General features: G+C 44.3%; 1 protein-coding gene across 13 annotated transcripts in view; it reads right to left on the minus strand.

The window, feature by feature from the left end:
* The window catches only part of Ank3 (ankyrin 3), a 150,364-nt gene that overhangs the window by 79,926 nt on the left and 51,178 nt on the right, over positions 1-19,260 (minus strand). For 10 of the 13 annotated variants that reach the window (XM_035450605.1, XM_035450601.1, XM_035450599.1 and 7 more), the window contains 2 exons: positions 14,907-15,030; positions 10,186-10,288 (listed from right to left, as the gene is read on the minus strand). In XM_035450605.1, the coding sequence (XP_035306496.1) occupies positions 10,186-10,288; positions 14,907-15,030 (227 nt within the window). Of the gene's footprint in view, positions 1-10,185; positions 10,289-13,234; positions 13,247-14,906; positions 15,031-16,462; positions 16,860-19,260 lie in introns of those variants that run through there. The other 3 variants (XM_035450597.1, XM_027395102.2, XM_027395103.2) reach the window with 3 other exon arrangements.

Below are 19,260 nucleotides of genomic sequence, written 5' to 3' on the forward strand. Positions count from 1 at the left end.
TTGAGTAAGAAATGTCCCCTATAGGCTCAGGTATTGGAACACTTGGTCTCCAGGTATCAGTGCTATTTAGGGGAAGGGGTACATCACTGGGGATAGGCTTTGAGCGGTTATAGTGGTGCCCCACTTCCAGTTTGCTGTTTTGTGTTTGTGGCTAGAAATGTAATCTCCCAACTTGTAGTCCCTGCCTGCTGCTTGTGGTCATGCCTCCCCCTGCCAGAGTGGACCCTTATTCTCTGAAACTGTGGAAAGCCAAAATAATCTCTTCCTTATGTTGCTTTTGATTTCAGTGTTTTATCCCAGTAACTGAAAAGACACTAACATGGGTAGCTTGGAGGCATGAAAGGAGAAAACAAACACATGTGGTGTGAAACCTCTTAAGAAACAGAAACCAGGGCTGGAGTCATGGCTCAGTGGTTAAGAGCACTGGCTGCTCTTCCAGAGGACCAAGGTTCAGTACCCACATGGCAGCTCACAACTGTCTGTAACTCAAGTTCCAGGGGACCTGACATTTGTGCACATACAATAAAAATATCTATTAAAAAAAAAAGAAACAGAAACAGAATCCATCAGGGATGGTGGAACATGTGATAACACCAGTCCATGAAAGGTAGAGGCAGGAGGATCAGAAGTTCAAGGCCACCCTGAGCTACATAGGCTATGTAAGATCCTGCTTTAAAAAACCAAACCAAACCAAAAGAACCGGAGAAATGGATTCCATAAAAGTAGAACTAACTCAAGCCAAGTATGGTGATACACTTTAGAACTGACTCCATCCTCAGGGGGATGAGGCAGGATCTCTGCACCACATGGGAAACAACAACAAAATTAACTCAAACTGTAGTGTAAAAATCAAAGCAGGCCTTCTCTTCTCCCTTAAATATTTTTTCTTGAAATTGACTACTATTGCCTTATAAGGCTTTTTGTTTCTCCCTTCTTTTTCTGATATCAGCACTGGACTTAAGGTTTCACACACAACAGGGAAATCCTTTATCGTTGAGCTAAAATTCCAGCCTCTTTTTCCTGGTTGTTTTAAAGATCAGGTTGGTCTTGAACTCCTGATCTTCCTGTAGTTGGGATGACAAATGTGCACACACAGTGTGCACAGTGAAAGCTAGCGCTGAGACTAGAATTTAAGCTATAATGAAGCATGGTTCTTTAAGATTTCTAGATTTGATTTATTCCTATCTAATTTAGCTATGTTCAATGGAAGGAGGTTGACCAAGGCTAGCCTGAAAGCTGAGCCAGCCAGCATATCACCTCTATCTAACCCCAGTGACTTAAGAAACTCACAATACCAACGTCTCTGCCTTAAAACGGACCTGTAATCTTGCTGAGCCATCTTTGTAAGGTGTTGAATGAATTCCCCAAGTACTGCTGGCCAAGCACTTCCAGGAAGAAAGCAGCATATTAAATGTCACCAGGCCAGGTGCTTATCTCCCTGGGGACTATCTAGCAAATCTTTCATGTGAAGCTGACTACCTTCTGCCACTATGCCCCTTTCTGAGCCCCACTTAGAGTCGCATAAGCAGAAGGAGCAGCAAAGTTAGCAAGTGTGAGGGGAGTGGAGAGTCACTAAGGTGAGACACAGAAGAGGGAAACCTATTAGCATAGGAGCCTTCTGGATTACACACGCCTTTCCTTCTACTGCTGAGATGACTGACAATGCTGAGATCTTGAGAAAGCAAGCATGCAGTTTCTGCTGAAGGACCCTCCAGTGGGCATATTATGGGCCAAGTGCCGTGGGATAACCCTTCTACACACTGTGAATATGTATTACCCTCATTGTTTGATAAATAACTGCCATCTAGCTGGGGAGGAAGAGATTGGGCAAGAGAGCCAGACTAGGAGGATGCTGGGTAGGAAGGTGGAGTCTGGATGATTGAGCAGATGCAGAGAAGCAGGATGGACATGGTGTACTGACAAAAGGTACCAAACCATGTGACAAAGCATAGATAAGAAATAGAGGTTAATTTAAAATGTAAGAGTATGGTGATATATTATTTATGATTTATTAAAGCTTGCCCGAGGATTCAGAAAGCAAAGTCAGCCACAAGCTATAGAGATCAGGCAGTGATGATAACACACCTTTAATCCCAGCAACCAGAAACTAGGAGGTGGTGGTATGCACCTTTAATCCTAAAACTCGGGATTAAGAGGTAGAAGGATTTCTGTGAGTTCAAGGCCACCTAGATCTACACAAGATTGATTTAGTCCTAAAGGGAAACAGCTCACACAAAGATGATCTCAGCCCTGGGATCACAGGCCTTTAATCCCAGCACTAGAGGGGTATAAAAAGATAGGAGCAGTGTCTTCAGTAGTCAGTATCAGGGATTCATTCTCTAGCCATATTGAGGAAAGGAAAAGTCTTAGGATTTCCCAGCCACACCAAGGAGAGGTAGTAGTCTGAGGTTTGGTGGATCCAGGATCACCTTTCAGTCTGAGGTAGAGTAAGAGCTAGCGACCAGCTGCTTTGCTTTTCTGATCTTCAGCTTGAAGTTTGAAACCCAATTATCAGTCTCTGGGTCATTTATTTTTTGTGTGTGCAACATATGAGCTAGTAATAAGCCTGAGCTATTGGTTGGGCATTTATAATTAATATTAAGTCTCTGTGTGGTTACTGGGGAGTGGCTGATGGGACAGAAACTTCTGCCTACAGCTAAGACATCAAACAGTCCAACACCTCAGGGCACATCACATGACCACAAACACACAGACTCATAAAAGCCCCTAAAAAGACCAAGTTTAATTCAAAGGAAATAGAATCTCAGGCTGTGACTATCCCTGAGAGAGTGACAGGTCTGAAGATGTGACCCAGGCCTGCACATCTGTGACAGCCTCCAACAGTGTTTGCAAAACTATCTCCACCCTCAGCCTTTGGGCAGAGAATACAACTAATTATAAAGTACTTCAGTTAGACCTTGAAAATGGGTCAGTAATGGAGGGCCTGCCTTGCATCCCTTAGGCCAAAATCACAAGGGCAAAATGTGGACTAAAAGCAAGTGTGCAATTAGAAGGCAGTCCAAGTAGAGGTGGCGGGGCAAAAGGAGCTGCCCTGCTTCTCTCTTCACACTGCCCCTAAGCCAAAAGAAGTGTAAGGAATGCTGGCAGGCTGCTCATCCCCCAGTAGGAAGTAGCAAGAGACCCCTTTTTAAAAAAAGAAAGAAAAAAAAAACCAAACAAACAAAAAACCCAGGATGCTTGGCAATACTGAGGTTTATAGCTGTATAATGGATTGATAACTCACATTAATTTTGTTAAAATTAGATTAATTATTCCTAGATAGGAAATCCTGAAATAAAAGAGTCTAGCATTTTATGATGCTGCAAGTCTTCAGATTAATTATTCCTAGATAGGAAATCCTGAAATAAAAGAGTCTAGCATTTTATGATGCTGCAAGTCTTCCGGTGTTGCTGTGGACAGGTGGCTGTTTGCATGAGATTTCACCGGCACCTGCAGCTAGAATGTTAGTAAAGACAGAGACCCAGGTTCAACTGGGATAGGAGAATGTTGAAATTAGATTACTTGTTTAAACAAATGTCTCAATGGTGTTGGCTGCATCCAGCCACAATTCACTTGGTCTCATGTTCTATGCCTAGAAACACTGGTGCGTGTCATCTTTGTGGTTTAGCTTCTTTCTCCAAAGTCTAGATGTGACCTGCAAGATGGCTCAGTGGGAAAAGAAGCTTTGTAACTAAGCTTCCTGACAACCTGGGTTATCCTCTGGCCTCCACACATATGTGCACATGCATGCACACACACACACACACACACACACACACACACACACACACACACACACACACGTTGTTTGTTTTTTTAAAAGCCTAGGCAAGTTTGAATCTTACAAGGTTGGCTCCAATTTTACTTTTTTTGTTGTTCTTATTGGCCTTTGCTGTGATGCTGGCAGGAGAAGGAATACCCTAAATAGTCACATTTGGGTCTCATCCTTGGAGAGGAGAAGGGGATTCAACCCTTTTCAAAGTGACCTGACAGAGAACTGAGTCGGGCAGGCAGAATCTGCCCATCAGATACTGGCTCTGCCGCTCATAAGCATGTAAGCAGAAAGCCAGGCAAAGGTCAAATACATCCATTCCTTTCACTGCAGTTTACAAGCAGTAACTCTTGACTCTTCATATTTCAGACCTTTTGCTGAGTGTTGTAAGTTACTCATTTTCAAAGCACATTGCTAAAACTTGTTAGAAATAAGAATCATAACGATTACTGTGTCCAAATATAATAATCCCGTAGGCTGCCAAACAGGCACACACTACATATCATGAAAATTACCAGCAGGTGTCAAATCCCTGGGCTCCTTACTGGCTTTTCCCCCACACTGAACAAAGCTGATGGATAGAGAGTGCAGTCTGGAAACCGGATGGCCAATGACCCTGCCACTTCAAAATGCCCCCCCCCCCGGAAGTGAGTCCAGTTGTGTAGACTCTGCCTTTAACGAGGCCACAAAATTATCTCCTAAGGTTGTTGTGAAGTAATGCCGGCAAGATGCTTAGATTAAGTCCAGATTAAGTGTGCCACCTTTACCATCGCCGGAAGCACCCTAGCCACTTACGGCGCATGATCAATGCCCCTTTGTATAAATTGGGGACAAGCTGATGAGGACCATGCACCGTCATTTCCTAAGCCACACTAGAGAGCTGCTCTCAACAATTCCATCAGAAGAGATAGTGATGCTGGTTGCTCTCATTTAAGACAGCCAGACTCTTCCGCCCTTCTCTTTACAGTAATAGTCTTTTTTTTAAGGATTACATTTTAAGGGCTGGAGAGATGGGTCACTGGTTAAGAGCACTTCCTGCTCCTGTGAAGGACCAAGGGTTTCGATTCCTAGAACCCAGCTGGTGGCTTGAAACCATCTGTAACTACTGTTCTTGAGGATCTGACACCCTCTTCTGGCTTCATGGCACAACACCCATATACATAAAATGGAATAAATAAAAGTTTAGAATTAAATTTAAAATTTTTTTTTTGTGTGTGTTATGTGTACATAGATGTACGAGCACATACACCAAGTGGTATGTGTGGAGGCAAGAGAGCAACTTGTAGGAGTCCATTTCTTACTTCCACCATTTTCTAACTCTGGGGACTGAACTCAGTCAGGTTGGCAGGCATGGTGGCAAGAGCCTTTACCCACTCAACCAATTCACCAACTCTCCCTTGTTGACTGGTTTGAGATAGGATCTCCTGGGCCAGGCTGGCCTCGAATTCCCTTGAATTCTTGCCTCCACCTCTCAGGGGCTGGTCCAATCCGCCTGGGTTTATGTAGTACTGGGGACCAAACCCCTGGCTTCATGTATGTTAAGCTAGACAAGAATTCAACCAACTGAGCCACATCTCTAGCCTGGAATGCAGGCAACACTCTAAGACAAGCTGACACACAGACATCTGAGCTTAAACAACAAATACACTGGATGACCAATCAATACACAGCTGCCCATAGGAGATACTCCAGGATCCCCACCTCAGCCAATACTCTCATCTTCAGGTGCCCAAGTCCATTACATAAGATTGCAGAATTATCATAAAATCTATGCATAGCCTCTCATACACTTTAGCCATATCTAGATATGTATAATACCTACTGCAATGTAATTGCTATGGTTGTATTGCTTTACTTAGGGAGTAATGACAGAAGTACACACATGCTGGGAACTGATGTAATCCAAGTCAGTGGGTGTGGAGGAGCTGGGGGCAGAAACACAGAACGCAGTCAGAGATGCCATGACCAATGTTTCCTGGCTAGATGGACATGTGAAGATCACCTGTGGCACTTTAGAAACCACCCACATCTAGGATCCAGACATGGGGTGTCTCTGAAGGAGGCACAAGTGATTGCTTTGTACACCTGCGGTTAAGAACCCCAAATCAACAGCACTCAACTCATTCAGCTTGGAGGTGCACTGAAATTCCCATGCCTGGTCCCTCCCAGGCCAACTGAGTCAGGAACTGAGCAACCCCCCTGTTAAAAGTTCTCTTAGCTGGGTGGTGGTGGTGCGTGCCTTTAATCCCAGCACTTGGGAGGCAGAGGCAAGCAGATCTCTGTGAGTTTGAGGCCAGCCTGGTCTACCAAGTCCAAACAGGGCTCACAGATGACCAAGTGGCACAGCTGAAAGAGACTACTCCTATGGGGAAGGAATGAAGTGGTTCACAGACTAGCCATGACTGATGCCAAGCAGAATGTTTACCTCTCTTGTGCCCCCTCAAGCTCTGGCATCGACACCTGTCTTCACCTAGCATGAGATCCTGGGATGGCACAGTGTGATTGTTAGTGTTAAATGTCAACTTGACAGATCTAGAGTCGTCAGGGAGATGGGCCTCTAGGAATGACTGGGAGGCAGAAGGTATCTTGATTAAATTAATTGATATGGGAAGATGCATCTTAATTGTGGGTAGGACCATTTTGCAGGGCAGGGATCCAAGACTGTGTCAGCGTAGAATGTGAGCCAAGAACTAGCAAGCACACATTCATGGCTCCATGTTACTGACAGTGGAAGCAAAGTGACCAGTTGCCTCAAAAGCCTTGACTTTCCTGCTAGGACAGACAGACTATACTCTGAACTATGAGATAAAATAGACTCTTATGTTGCGGCTGTCAAGAGTATTTCGTGAAAGCAATAGGAAAAGCAACTAAGATCCTGAAGTCTAAGGGGTGGCAGCCCAAGCTGGTCACCGGTATCGCAATTGTACTTTAACTGTGGTTAATGTGCAAACATGTTAGTCAGCAGGATGAGAAAGCAGAGGCTTTTTAACCCTAGGCAGGGTCTGTTCCATAGGAGAAAGTTCACAGAGTTAATCTATGTCCGTTTTCTACCTTGACCTGTCAGAGAAATTCTAACTAGACAGAGATCGGTCGCTGTGAACCTGACAGCCAGCCAGGGATTAGCGGTTAGGGAATGCTAAATGTTTAAAACTTGTGTCATGCTTCCCAGCTCCATAGTACCCAGGAGAAGTTATCTTTTGAAATCTGTAAATACGGAGCTAGAGGTGAGAGAGACAGACCACTCATTTTCTTTTTAGAATCTATGTGCATGGGTGTTTTGCCTGAATGCATGAGAACGGCGGGTGTGGCAAGTACCTGTGGTGGCCTGAAGAGGGCGTTGGATGCCCTGCAACTGGAGGTATAGATAGTTGTGATGCCATGTGGGTGCTGGAAATTGGATGTGGGGCCTCTGTAAGAACAGCCAGTGCTCTTCTGAGACTCCTTTCCAACTCCAAACTATTCCTTTTTCATCCTTTGATTTTAACTCAAATACACCCGTGGACTTCAGTAGACATATCCGTGAGGCTTGCCCAGTGCAATAGGAGTAGTTTCCTTTCAGGCGGCTGCTCTTCCCAGAATCAGCCGTTTCCTGTCCTCCACAGTTACCACACTTTCAGAAGTTCCTACCCCCCTTTTAAAGGTCATTTTAAAGGTGTTCATACAAATAAAGTTTTTTTTTTTTTTTTTTTTTTTTTTTTTTTTTTTTTTTTTTTTTTTTTTAAACAGTAAAAAGAGTATGGGGGAAGGAATTGGGTATACGGCCCTGTGGATAAATACTTGCTGTGGAAGTCTGAGGACCAGAGTTCAGATCCCCAACCCAGCAGGCTTGTGACCACCTGCAATGCCAGCACACAGAAGGCAGAGACAAGAGTCCCTGAAGTAAGTAGATAAGCCAGAGGAGTCTTATCAGTGACCTCTGGATCAGGGAGAGACTGCCTGGACAAATAAAGAGTAGAGCAATCAAGGAAGACACCTGATAGCACCAACTTCAGGTCTCAGCAAGCTCATGAATACACATTGAGAAGGCTTCATTGAGAATGCCCCTTATAGGCTCCTGTATTTGAATGCTTGGTCCACAGATAGTAGAATTATTGAAAAGGAGTTCTGGCCTTATTGGAGGAGGTGTGTGACTGGGAGTGGGGAAAGCCCATGCCAGCCCTCTCTCTTCGTCACCTGTTTGTGAACCAGATTTAAGCTCTCAGTTACTTCTCCAGCACCATGCCTGCCTGCCTGCTTGCCTCCATGCTCGCCACCATGATGGTCATAGACTAACCCTTTGAAACTATAAGCAAACCCCCATTTAAACACTTTCTTTTATAAATTGCCTTAGGCATGGTGTCTCTTCACAGCAATAGAACAGTAACTCAGCCACACACATGCATCCACACCTACAAAAGTACTTCACACATACTCTTGTCAGATTTGTTTCATTTGCCCTAGAGATGAACCACTGGGAGATAAGTAGCTGGCTTAATTAGTTCATTCCTGAAAACTTGGTGACACATTCCCCCAGAATATGGACTTAGCTGCATAAGCCCGATGGGGCAGGACCACAGTGAGCAAACTAATGTCTCTGTGCACATCTCTATCCGAAACCTTTACAGGTGTTCCCAAGGACCCCTAAATTATATTTATGACTCACATGTTGCCCCTATATTGGTCCTGGACTTGAGTGGTCTTCACTTAACAAGCTAGCCAGTAAAGAAAACAACTTCTGGTTTCTACAATTCTCACGATTTTGTTTGTGTTTCTTTCCCCTAATGGCTCCTGGAGTCCTGTGGTCTCTTTGGGTGATTAGAGAATAGCAGCCATGGCCATGTAGATCAGTGGTTCTCTAAAGACCCTTTCACAGGGTCTTTAGATGCTTAAGACCATCATAGATCCTCAGTACATGCTGCCTCTCCATCCTACCTGAATGCATCTTGGGACCAGCTTGCAGGCAACTCCCTCAGAAGAGAGGGACATGGAGAGCAATTACTTTTGTTTCAGACTTTTCGTTCTCATGCGATTGGCAGTAACAGTGGTGCTGATGTTGATGGTGGAAAAACACACCTGGGTTTCAGACGCTTGCTTTGAAACGAATAGCTAGTGAGAAATGTAGGACCATAGTTCTATTTTAATGAGGTGTCCACGATGTGTCTTGTATGACTGGGGAGTGGTCTGGCCCCTTCATTGTATTTCCTATAATCTGTAACATTAAACATTATGTGGGGGTCCCCTAAGGCACCAAGAACAACATCAATGTATATAAAATGCACCTCTAACTGGGAACATGAAAACAGCAGGATGAGACTAAGTTCCTCAGAAAACCACTACTAACAACTGGCAACAACGGGCTCCCAAGAGCCTAGGTTTAGGTTTATTACTGAGACAAGGGTTCTCTCTTGAACTTACACCCACCTAAAACCCATGACATATGCTGCACCTATAATCATTTTACAAAGGTTATTTTTCTTTACTGTCTGACACTATCTGCCTCTGTATTTCCCTCTGTAAGGCCAGCTTATTGAGAATGTTTTAGATAGCGTAATGTAACATTCACTGAGGCTTATTGAGAAGTGCAATGCACATCTGTGGGCCTGACATCAGCACCTCCGGACATGTGGGAGTTCCAAAGGCTGACAACCTAACGCTGAACTCTAGCTTGGGCGTGCGTGACTGTCATTCATCACCTTGTGCAATGAGTAGGTGTGGCATAATTTCACCAATGATTCACAGTGTTCAAATATCACAAGCCACCTTTAAGCTGGTTTATAGTCCGTGCAGACTCATGCATCACTGGGTGTCCTTACTGTGAACATTTAAAGCCAGGCATGGTGTGTATCTGTCTATTTTTCTAGAACAATCCATTCTCAGTCCACATGCAGCAGGACTGTGTGCCTCGGCCTCAAATCATACGCTATCTAATCAACCATAAGCACCAGAAAGAAACTGCGAGAACAATGAATGAATCCAGCAGAGTTTCTGGGAAAACGGAAAATACCACTTTGCCTTGGGAAACCCTGAAAAGAACAAATCAAAAGCACGTCCCATCTAATCTATGACTGCTGGTTAGGCACACGTCTCATCACTTTCAATGGGCACACTCACTTCACTCAGAAAATATTCACGTGAATAATGTCAGCAAATTGAGCAGCAAATACATTTGACCTAGACACAAGAAAGGTATAGGTGCCTTTTGTAGGGTGCCCCATGTTCCCCTCTGTGGGATATGGGGGAAGGGGGGGTTGCTTGCAAAAAGAGAGACATTTCTGATTATGATATAGTTGATGGCTAGTAACCTCAAATTTACAAATACAAGATCAAATACGCATATGTACATGTGTCTGCTATTGTTGTTAAGAGACCAAGAGCTTGCTGAACACACAAGGCGTGTGACTGAAGGCTGAACAAAGGACAACGAGAATGCATACCTGCTCTTTTGATGGCACCAGAAGTTCCTCAATCATCATGCTGTCCCGAGCGTAGGAGCTTCTGTTCAAGGTGTATGACCTATCCGAACTGAAGGAGCGGAGGCTGTTGTGTTTACAGTTACCCATTCAACAGTGGGAGATGACGATGGGATGGGATGAAAGAAAATAAATGCATGCAACTTTTAAGAACAGGCAAGATGGCTAAAAATACCAACAAATGTGCTTTTTTAAAATTAAGATACCAAAAATTAGACTCTTTTAGATGTACTCAATTTCATGACTGAGATTTTTAAATTTGGCCAATTTCGGGTCAGTTCTGTGAGATGAAACTCACAGTGACTTTCAGTACTCCTCTATGGCACTAAACCAGCATGACATTGAAAACAACCTCTACCTGGTAACATGAGTGTTTCTTTTCTTTTTTCAAAACTTAATATTTACTTACTAACTTATTTACCTAATGTGCATTGGTGTTTCGCCTACATGTATGTTTGTATGAGGGTGTTGGATCCCTTGGAACTAGCATTACAGACATTTGTGAGCTGCCATGTGGGTGCTGGGATTGAACATGGGTCCTCTGGAAGGGCAGCCGGACTCTTAACCACTGAGCCACCTCTCCAGCTCCAGCACAAGTGTAAGAGGAAGACTTTCAGTCCAATTGCGCTCCCTCTCACACTTAGATCTCTGTCTGCTACAGTGGGGTCTGCAGGCGAATTGTTGGAAACCAGCTACGGGTTTACATACTAAGAGCTCTGGTTTGGAGCTGTCACTCAAGGACATTTTTCAAGAAGGAAAATAGAAACATAGCCACATGCACTTCTTGGTTGTGTTCCAGGACCATTCCCTGTCTTCAATCCCTGTTGTTCCTTGGCTCTACTTTTTTCTTCTTTATTCTTGTTAACTTGCATCCTCTTCCAGACACTCCCATAGACAAACCCTGAATTTTCCAGGTTCCCCCAGACTCTGCCTACACTGACTCTTACACTTAAGGGACTGTGGGAGGATTGTTCTAAAAGGCTACCTCTGTTAAGACTGCATCTATCCACACAAGTCATGTGATATCCAGGGTTGTCATTAATCTGAGTCTTGGGTTAATGGCTTTATTATGATCCTCTGGGGACAAGGATGGTGGCTGTGAAGAACAGCTCCAGTGTCAATTCCCCTCTGTGTTCCTTAACTGGCAGTCTGTCAGAAAAGAATGTTCTGTTGTCACCTCTTTGTGAGAAGGTTTCCTATCTGACCGTTCATGAAGCATGGTTATAGGATGAGAAAGGGCTGGGGTGAAGTCTAGACATGATTCCCCAGCCATGAAATATCTCCAGCTGGCATTAAACACACTGACCCCTTTATCTTGTGCTCCTCATGGGTGTGGGGAACCCTCATCCCTACCACGGGATGTTAGGGTTTTTTTTTTTTAAATTTTGCCCATTTAACTGATTAAGTGGGTATAAGTAGGACTTATGCCTATTTAACTGATAAAGCGGGTAAAAGTTGGTATTGCCACCAGTTGAATTGGTCAGATTGTGGCACTGTCTTCACAGTGTGTGTGTGTGTGTGTGTGTGTGTGTGTGTGTGTGTGTGTGTGTGTTTTCGTGCACATGTGTGCACACACTCGTGTGTAGAGATATTAGCTGCTATTACACACATTATTCACAGAATGGGGGGAGGGTTGTTCTTTCAGGACTGGAGTCTCAGCATTTTCCGAATCTCCTGCTCATCGCTCTGACTCAGAACTAACCTTCATTTCCAAGGTCACTATCAAACATACTCAGCAAATATTTATTGAGTGTGACGAGCATGATCCAGACACATAGGTGCCTCCCAGTGAGCCATAGGGCTGCATAGTCAGGCAGTCATGTGACCATAAGGTTTCCTTTCTCCTCCTCGTTTCAGCTGAGTTCTTCCCTTACTCTTCTTTCTATGCCCTTAGCTCCTCTCTGGCACAGCAGAAGTGCCCTTCCCATGAGTGCTTTCCTTCAGTACTGTGTAATTGAGTCCAAGAATGGTAACAGGCTGGAGCAGAATCAGTGGCTCCCAGCCACTTGGGCTGGCTTCGGCTATCACAGCTGAAGAACAGGTCTTTAAATTGTACCACACTTGAATTGAAAGACCCACAGGTAACAGGTGGCTCCACTATCTGCTAGTGTCTTTTCAGGACACATGGCTTCACCGACACTATTTGAGGAGCCCTGGGAGGTTCTGCTCCTTACCCTTTTCTACACCACACATTTCTTCAGACCAGGGATAGCACTCCAGGATATAACTGGACTGCATATAGGCAAACATTGAAAAAGTCTACATATCCATGATCCTTTAGGTTTTCAAATCTAAGACCTGTGGATCCTCCTCTGGCATCGTCTCCTTGTTTGTCTGTGAGTGACAGCTGCAGAGCAGAGCTCAGACCTGACACAAGCCACGGAAATGCTTCAAGCTGTGGTTCCTGAGGATCGTTTCAGACCAGACCAGCTTCCTTCCATCAGGCGGCCAAACCCAGGAAATCTACCAAGCATCACTCCAACTCTCTAATTCATCATCAGGACCAGAGAGTGTTGAGTATCTACCCAAAGGAGTCCAGAAAGCCTTGAGTTGTTTTTTAAACTAAGGCCAGAGAGATTATTTGTAGCCACCGTTGAAACCTAAGTGTTAGATGCAGGGCCTGTTAGGAAAACATGCTTCCTTATGATGAAATGTTACTTGGGTGTCTAAGACAGCTCAAACAAACAGCCGCCAGCAAACAAATCAGACTATTTTCTTTAGATCCAAAAAGAAAACCTTTTCAGTTCCTTCATGCACTCCACAAAATTTGTTAAGAGAGAGGAATTCCTTAAGTGTCCATTTACTATAGTTAAGATTTCTTTTCATAGATTTTTTTCTTTCCCAATCATAACTGATTTCCTAAAGCTGAGCAAGAAAATGAAAAAATAAAAATTTAAAAAGCACATTGCAGGCCAGCATAGCACAGCACAGCACAAATGCCGAAGAAAATAAAAATGGGAACACGGGTCAGGGACAGGCAGAGTAACACCACAAAAGCGCCACATCTTCTTACCTTATCTTGGGACTATTTTAAAGTATTTTTAGGAAAAAAATAAAACCAGGAGAAACAATGTAAATGAAAAAAAAAAACAGACAGGGGAAAAAAAAAGAAAACACAAATGTTATGGTTGAATGAAATCATACATTGAATGTCCCTTTTAAATGTTACACTCAGAATAACTGACTTGATAATACTCTAATGATACACTGTAGAAACATTAAGATATTAATGATTTAAAAATAGAGCTATAAAAATATGCTTTAAGAAATATTTGCCTCTGAGCATAACATGAGTCACCAGTATGAAAAAATGACTTACATATAACAGTAACAGATAGTGGCATAGTCCAAATCGGGGACAAGAAATCCTTAAAGTTATCTCAAGACCAAAAAAAAAAAAAAAAAGAAAAGAAAAAGAAAAAAGAAAAAAATCACGATACTTAGATTTCATAGCTCAATGGAAAGATTGGCTAGAATTTTCTGCAAAGTATGTATTCATAAATGTGAGGAAGGAGAGAGCAGCTCACTGTAGGAGTAGAAATGGAACTCTACTCCTACAAAACCAAGAGACAAAAACCAAGACCCTTTAAGGGCCCAGACATTTTAGTTTTAACTTCTTAGAATCTGTGATTGAAATACTGTCCATCTGTGCATTTTTAAAGTCTCTCTCTCTCTCTCTCTCTCTCTCTCTCTCTCTCTCTCTCATTGCTGACACCTGTTCCTATCAGGTTTGCAAGCCTTTAGGGACTGTGTTTATAAGGAGAAACGTTTACCAAGTTAGCTGAGGCTCTATTTTTAAAAGGCAAGCTCAAGAAAAGGCAATGCAGTTTCTAAACTGTTCTCACCAACTGCACTGGGAACAAACCCCAAGGTTTACTCTGTGGGAAGTGTCATTTACTATTAGACAATGAAACTTTTTACAGCGGATTCCTAAACTATAGGAAAATGTCCTCGGGGCTCTCGCTTAGAAGGTTTAATTATTAGCTTTAAAATAACTTGACAGTCAGCAAACATGCCACTGAACCACACCAGGGAAAAAGAATTCCCAGCCTTCTGGACAAGGTCCTTTTTCCTTCACACACTGAGTGGCTTGGGAGGCAAGGCTTCCCCGCTTCAGCTGTAAGGACTGAATTAGCCCCATTGCCATCTTGATAAGTCACTGTTACACTCCTAAGAGGCCCCTTGACCAGCACACTAGTGGCAAAAGCTCAACTGCCTATGCATGCAGACAGTTTTAATAGTTTGTTTTTATCATCAAGGGTGCTGCTGATCAACCACGAATTACTTTTTCATTAATAAAGTATAGCAAATAATCCATACACAGTCTTCTTACATATCCGTAACTAGAAGTTTCTTTCAGTATGGAGCAAACTACTTTTGAAACATGACACCTAGACTGGTTTTCCCATTTATCAGGGAGCTCATCTGGTAATATGCTGGAAATTGGACTGCAAAGTGCAAGGAGAGAACAAACAATCGATGTGTTCTGTCACATGAGACTAAGCACAGCAAACAACAAGGAAATAGCAGAGCATGTATGTTTGCATCGAGAACATTCCACGAAATTCAGATTGCATCCAAAGAGCATGTTCTGGAATCATGAGGGAGATGGAAACGATGCTGGCTTGTGACAGATCATGGTTGTTGCAAGTGAACTCTGGGGGCGGGGAGCAATAACAAAGTACCTGGCAGAACGGGCTCCGAGACTGAAGCCCACATAACCCTCCGCTGGCAGGGAGTCATCGCCCAGTTCCTTAAGGTCCTGTGGCCCGAGATACTTGTCAGTGTCCCCTGTGATGGCATCTTCACCTACAGATGGAGAGCAAGTCACAGTCAGAAGCCCACCCTCTTGACTATGTAGCAATTATGGAGAAAACTGCTCTCATTATCTCATCACCTTCCCTGGTGCCCCTGTAGGGTTTTGTTTTGTTTCAATGTCATCCAGAGAGAAAGAGAGGAAGAAGAGGTTAGTTCACCATTACAGGGGCCAATTGAAGGAGCAAACCTGGCTAGTGTTAATGATCAATGGTAAGCATAACCCCTGCCACTTCCTCCCCCCCCCCCCCCCGCCAGGTTCAGTTAATTACAGAGATGGAGCTTATCTACTAGGTGAGTTTTCCTCATACCACCCATGATGAGAGCAGCTTGTTTGAATGGACACAGCTTGCAAAATAAGGCCCGTGTCTCTAATATTGTCCTTTAAAAAAGGAGAGAAGGAAATGGCTTTATTTAGTGATTTATTTATTTACTTATGTGTATTGGTGTACACATACCACAATGCACCTGTGGAGTAGTTCAGAGGACAACCTATGGAGTTCTTTGCTTCCACTATGTGGGTTCCGGGATCAAACTCAGCTGGGCTTGGCAAGCGCTTTTTACCAGCTGAGTTAGCTCACCTGCCCAGGAAAGAGATGCTGTTGAAACCAGTTTCCTCTCAGGATTTTGGTTTGGGGCATATGTACCCTGAGTTTTGTGAGTTCATGGTGGGAGCTGTAACTGCTTGCCTGGGAGACCTTGAAGAACATTAGTTTTGAACTGTTTCTAAACCCATCAGATTAAAGAGTCAGCTGTTCCCACCACTTGAAGTCTACTTGCAAAGCAACTCTGCCTCCTACAGAGGTAAAGTGCAGGTTCACTGGAGCCGGAAAGGGGGACCATAGGTAAGGCACTCTGACTAGCCTCACAAAGAGTTAATGCATGCAAACTGCTCTTACAAGCTCTGTATGCCTAGTGAGCTCACGCGGAAAACCACATTCCAAGAGCAACAGGGCAGGTTTTTCAATCGTCTACTGCCCTCTGGGCTGTTTCCCATCCCTCCCAAAGTATAGCACTGCCAGCAGAAAGTTCCCTCTACACGGGTAAACCTGGTCTCTTTCTAAAATTACTTTTCTTCCCTTTCTAGATGCAAGCTGGCTGGCCCAAAGAGATTTCAAATGTGTATAAGAGAGGTTTTCTCAAAGGTAGGCGACTCACAGCCTCACTCAGTACTGCTTACAATTTCCATTCATTTCAGCCACAGGAGCTCAACTTTTTAGCAACCAATCAGGTCTTCAAATACACCGTACTCCGGCAACTACGGGATTTTTTTTTTCTTTTTACAAATGTGAAAACTAAACAGATCGTCTTTCTGCTGCTACTCAATGCCATACTACTTTAAGTATTCGCAGAGGGATATTTGCAATATTTCTCTGTCAGAAACAAAACTAGCACACGCCAAGTGGGAATGAAAGAAAGATCTTACTGTGTGGCAAAGCCATTTCCACCACGCTGGGCTGAGGAGTACTTTCCTGAGGCTTCCAGGAATTCCTTAAGCAGAAGTTGATAGTGAGCCGTGCACACCAGCCCCAATCCACAAACCCTTCCCTGGTCAGATACGTCTTCACCAGGGCCGCGGAGCTTCCCTCAGTATCTCCGTCTCCTCGAAGGCGACTGAGCAACCTTACATCTTTCCTCACTTTTTAGACTCCAAAGATTAAAAAAAAAATCTCCGACAGAAACATTCAAAAAATTTCATGTGGCAACACTTAAGAGCGACGAACATCCTTCTGATCACTCCGCAGACATCCTTTCAAAGTGCCTTCTGATTGGATTAAGAACGCTCTGGCAAGCCTCTTGCAGGACCCAATAGTGACATAAATGTGAGCCCAGGAGTTATTTGTATGTAAATATGAGGACTGCCTGGGTGTAGACTTTCTGTAACTTGATACCAGTGCGGGCCGGAGTGACTGGGACCCTTAGAAGAGGTTGAGCAAGCCCAGGGCACTTGGTGCAGTTGGGAGCCTGGGAGACGGCTTTCCTCAAATATAAATGAAGGAACAGCCAAGCCAGGTAGAGGAAAAACAAACACTAGGAGAAAACAAAGAATGGGCCTGAGCAGGAGTGGCTGGGAGCTGCAGGCAAACTTTCAACTTTGTTCTCAGCTGGGAACACGGGAGCCTCTGTTATTTATGGTCCCTGTCAGGTGGAAGGAGGGCAGGAAAGAAGGGAGGGCCTGCCCTCTGGGTGGAGGTTGGGAAACTGCCGGGCCAGGGAAGCAGCTGTGACACCAGAGTTCCCGGGAACGCCACAGATCAAACACACAGACACAGATCAATGGGGCAGCACCCGGAGAGAGAATGGGAAAGAAAAGGGGACCAGGGGCAAGCAGTCAGGCTGGGGAAGCCACTGGTATTCTGTGTGAGTGGAGGCAAGGTTCTTGGTAGTTCTTAAATAGGCCCAGAGGGTCTTTATTCACTGGTTCTCAGGAGAGCAGGCTGATGGTGGCTGGAGAAGTCTATGCCCCAGGAGAAGAAAACTGGGCCAAAGAGGTGACCCTGCCACCTTCCCAAGAAGACATCTCTCCTCTGAAATGTGGGGGTCTCTCTCCTAGGGAAAGTGGCCTGTTAATGTGGGCAGTGGGGAGAAGGTAGCCAGACCTCTGCGGGTTCCACTGGGGTACCCCCAGACAGTTTCAATTGCATCCCCTAACATACACCCCAAAATATCTGGGTACTCAGTCTAGGTGAAACCTAAGTCAACTGTGCCTAGCATGTCTTTATTTATTTAAGGTTTATTTTTTGAGAATTTTATATGTGTGTATAATGCAACATGATCACATCCACCCTTTCCCTATTTCCCTATTCCAGCACCTCCCTGCCCCCCCCATTTTGTGTCCTTTTTTTTTTTTTTTTCAACCCACAGAGTCCAATCAGGGCTGCACATAACTACAAGGGTATGCAACCATCCAGTGAGGTAAGAGCAACCTACCTGTGGCCACATCCCCAGAGAAGAGGGACCCTCCCTCCACCTGCTGTTATCAATAGTTCCTCAGTTAGGGGTGGGCCTCATGAGCCCTCCCCCATCTAAGCATGTTCCCTAATTAGAGAGATTTGAATCTGGTGGGGTTGGGGGCTGAGAAACAAAGCGCTCTCAGGATCATGAATGAGGCGATGAATATGACTTCATCAAAGTTAAGTGGTCTGTTCTAATCTGGCTGGCAATAAAAAAAATTAAAAAATTAAAAAAACAGTACCTATAGGAGCAGGAGGGAAGCCATTTACAGTGTCCACACACTGAAACCAGGAGGGGAGGCCAGGCTTCAGGAAGAGAGATGTCTGAATGCTAGCCTGTTTTCCTCCTCCTTTCTCCTTCCTCCTCCTCCTCCTCCTCCTCTTCCTCCTCCTCTTTTTAGTTTTTCAAGACAAAATTTCTCTGTTTAACAGCAATGACTGTCTTGAAACCTGCTCTGTAGACCAGGCTGGCTTTGAACTTACAGAGATCCACCTGCCTCTGCCTCCAGCTTAGGCTGGTTTTTTTTCTTCCCTATATGAAAAAACAAACAAACAAACAAACAAACAAACAAAAAACCCCACACAAGCCAACCTTTTAGTAAAGCCACTCAAGCTTGCTTTCCTCAAGGCCTGGGATGTGAGTGGGCCCCTCTACCCCCTCAGCCCCCGGAGCACTCAGCTACCCTTCCACACCACCCTGCCCACCCATCAGAGAGTTCCTTCAGTCTCTGCAGATCCCTGAACTCTGGGACTTTGAGCTTGTTCAGGATATATGTTCTTTCCCACATGACTAATTTCTCCCTCCCTCACTTTCTACTTAACATCTGTGAGGGGAATTCCTTCCCAGAGTGTCCTGGGCCTAGACACCACATGGCCTTGTGGGATCTCGTGGAATGGACTGCATATTCCAAGTGCCCTATAGATCATTTTGGAATTGATGACTGATCCTGAATGAAGAGACTGGTTGTGTTTTTATTTTTCAAATCTTCTGGGATTAAGCTTGATGAAGGACAAGAAAACCCTGACAATCCCCAGGGCAGGGCGAGGGTGGGAGCTGTGGCTACTGGTCAAAGATTAATCAAAATAATATGACACATTTAATCCCAGCACTCAGGGGATAGAGGCAGAGGGATCTCTGTGAGTTTGAGGCCAGCCTGGTCTCCAGAGCGAGCTCCAGGACAGCTGGGGCTACACAAAGAAACCCTGTCTTGAAGAACAAAAACAAACAAAAATGATGACCTGCAGGACAATAAACATATCCTCACAACTT

The sequence above is a fragment of the Cricetulus griseus genome (assembly GCF_003668045.3).
Source record: "Cricetulus griseus strain 17A/GY chromosome 1 unlocalized genomic scaffold, alternate assembly CriGri-PICRH-1.0 chr1_0, whole genome shotgun sequence".
In the NCBI taxonomy this organism is placed as follows: Eukaryota; Metazoa; Chordata; class Mammalia; order Rodentia; family Cricetidae; genus Cricetulus; species Cricetulus griseus.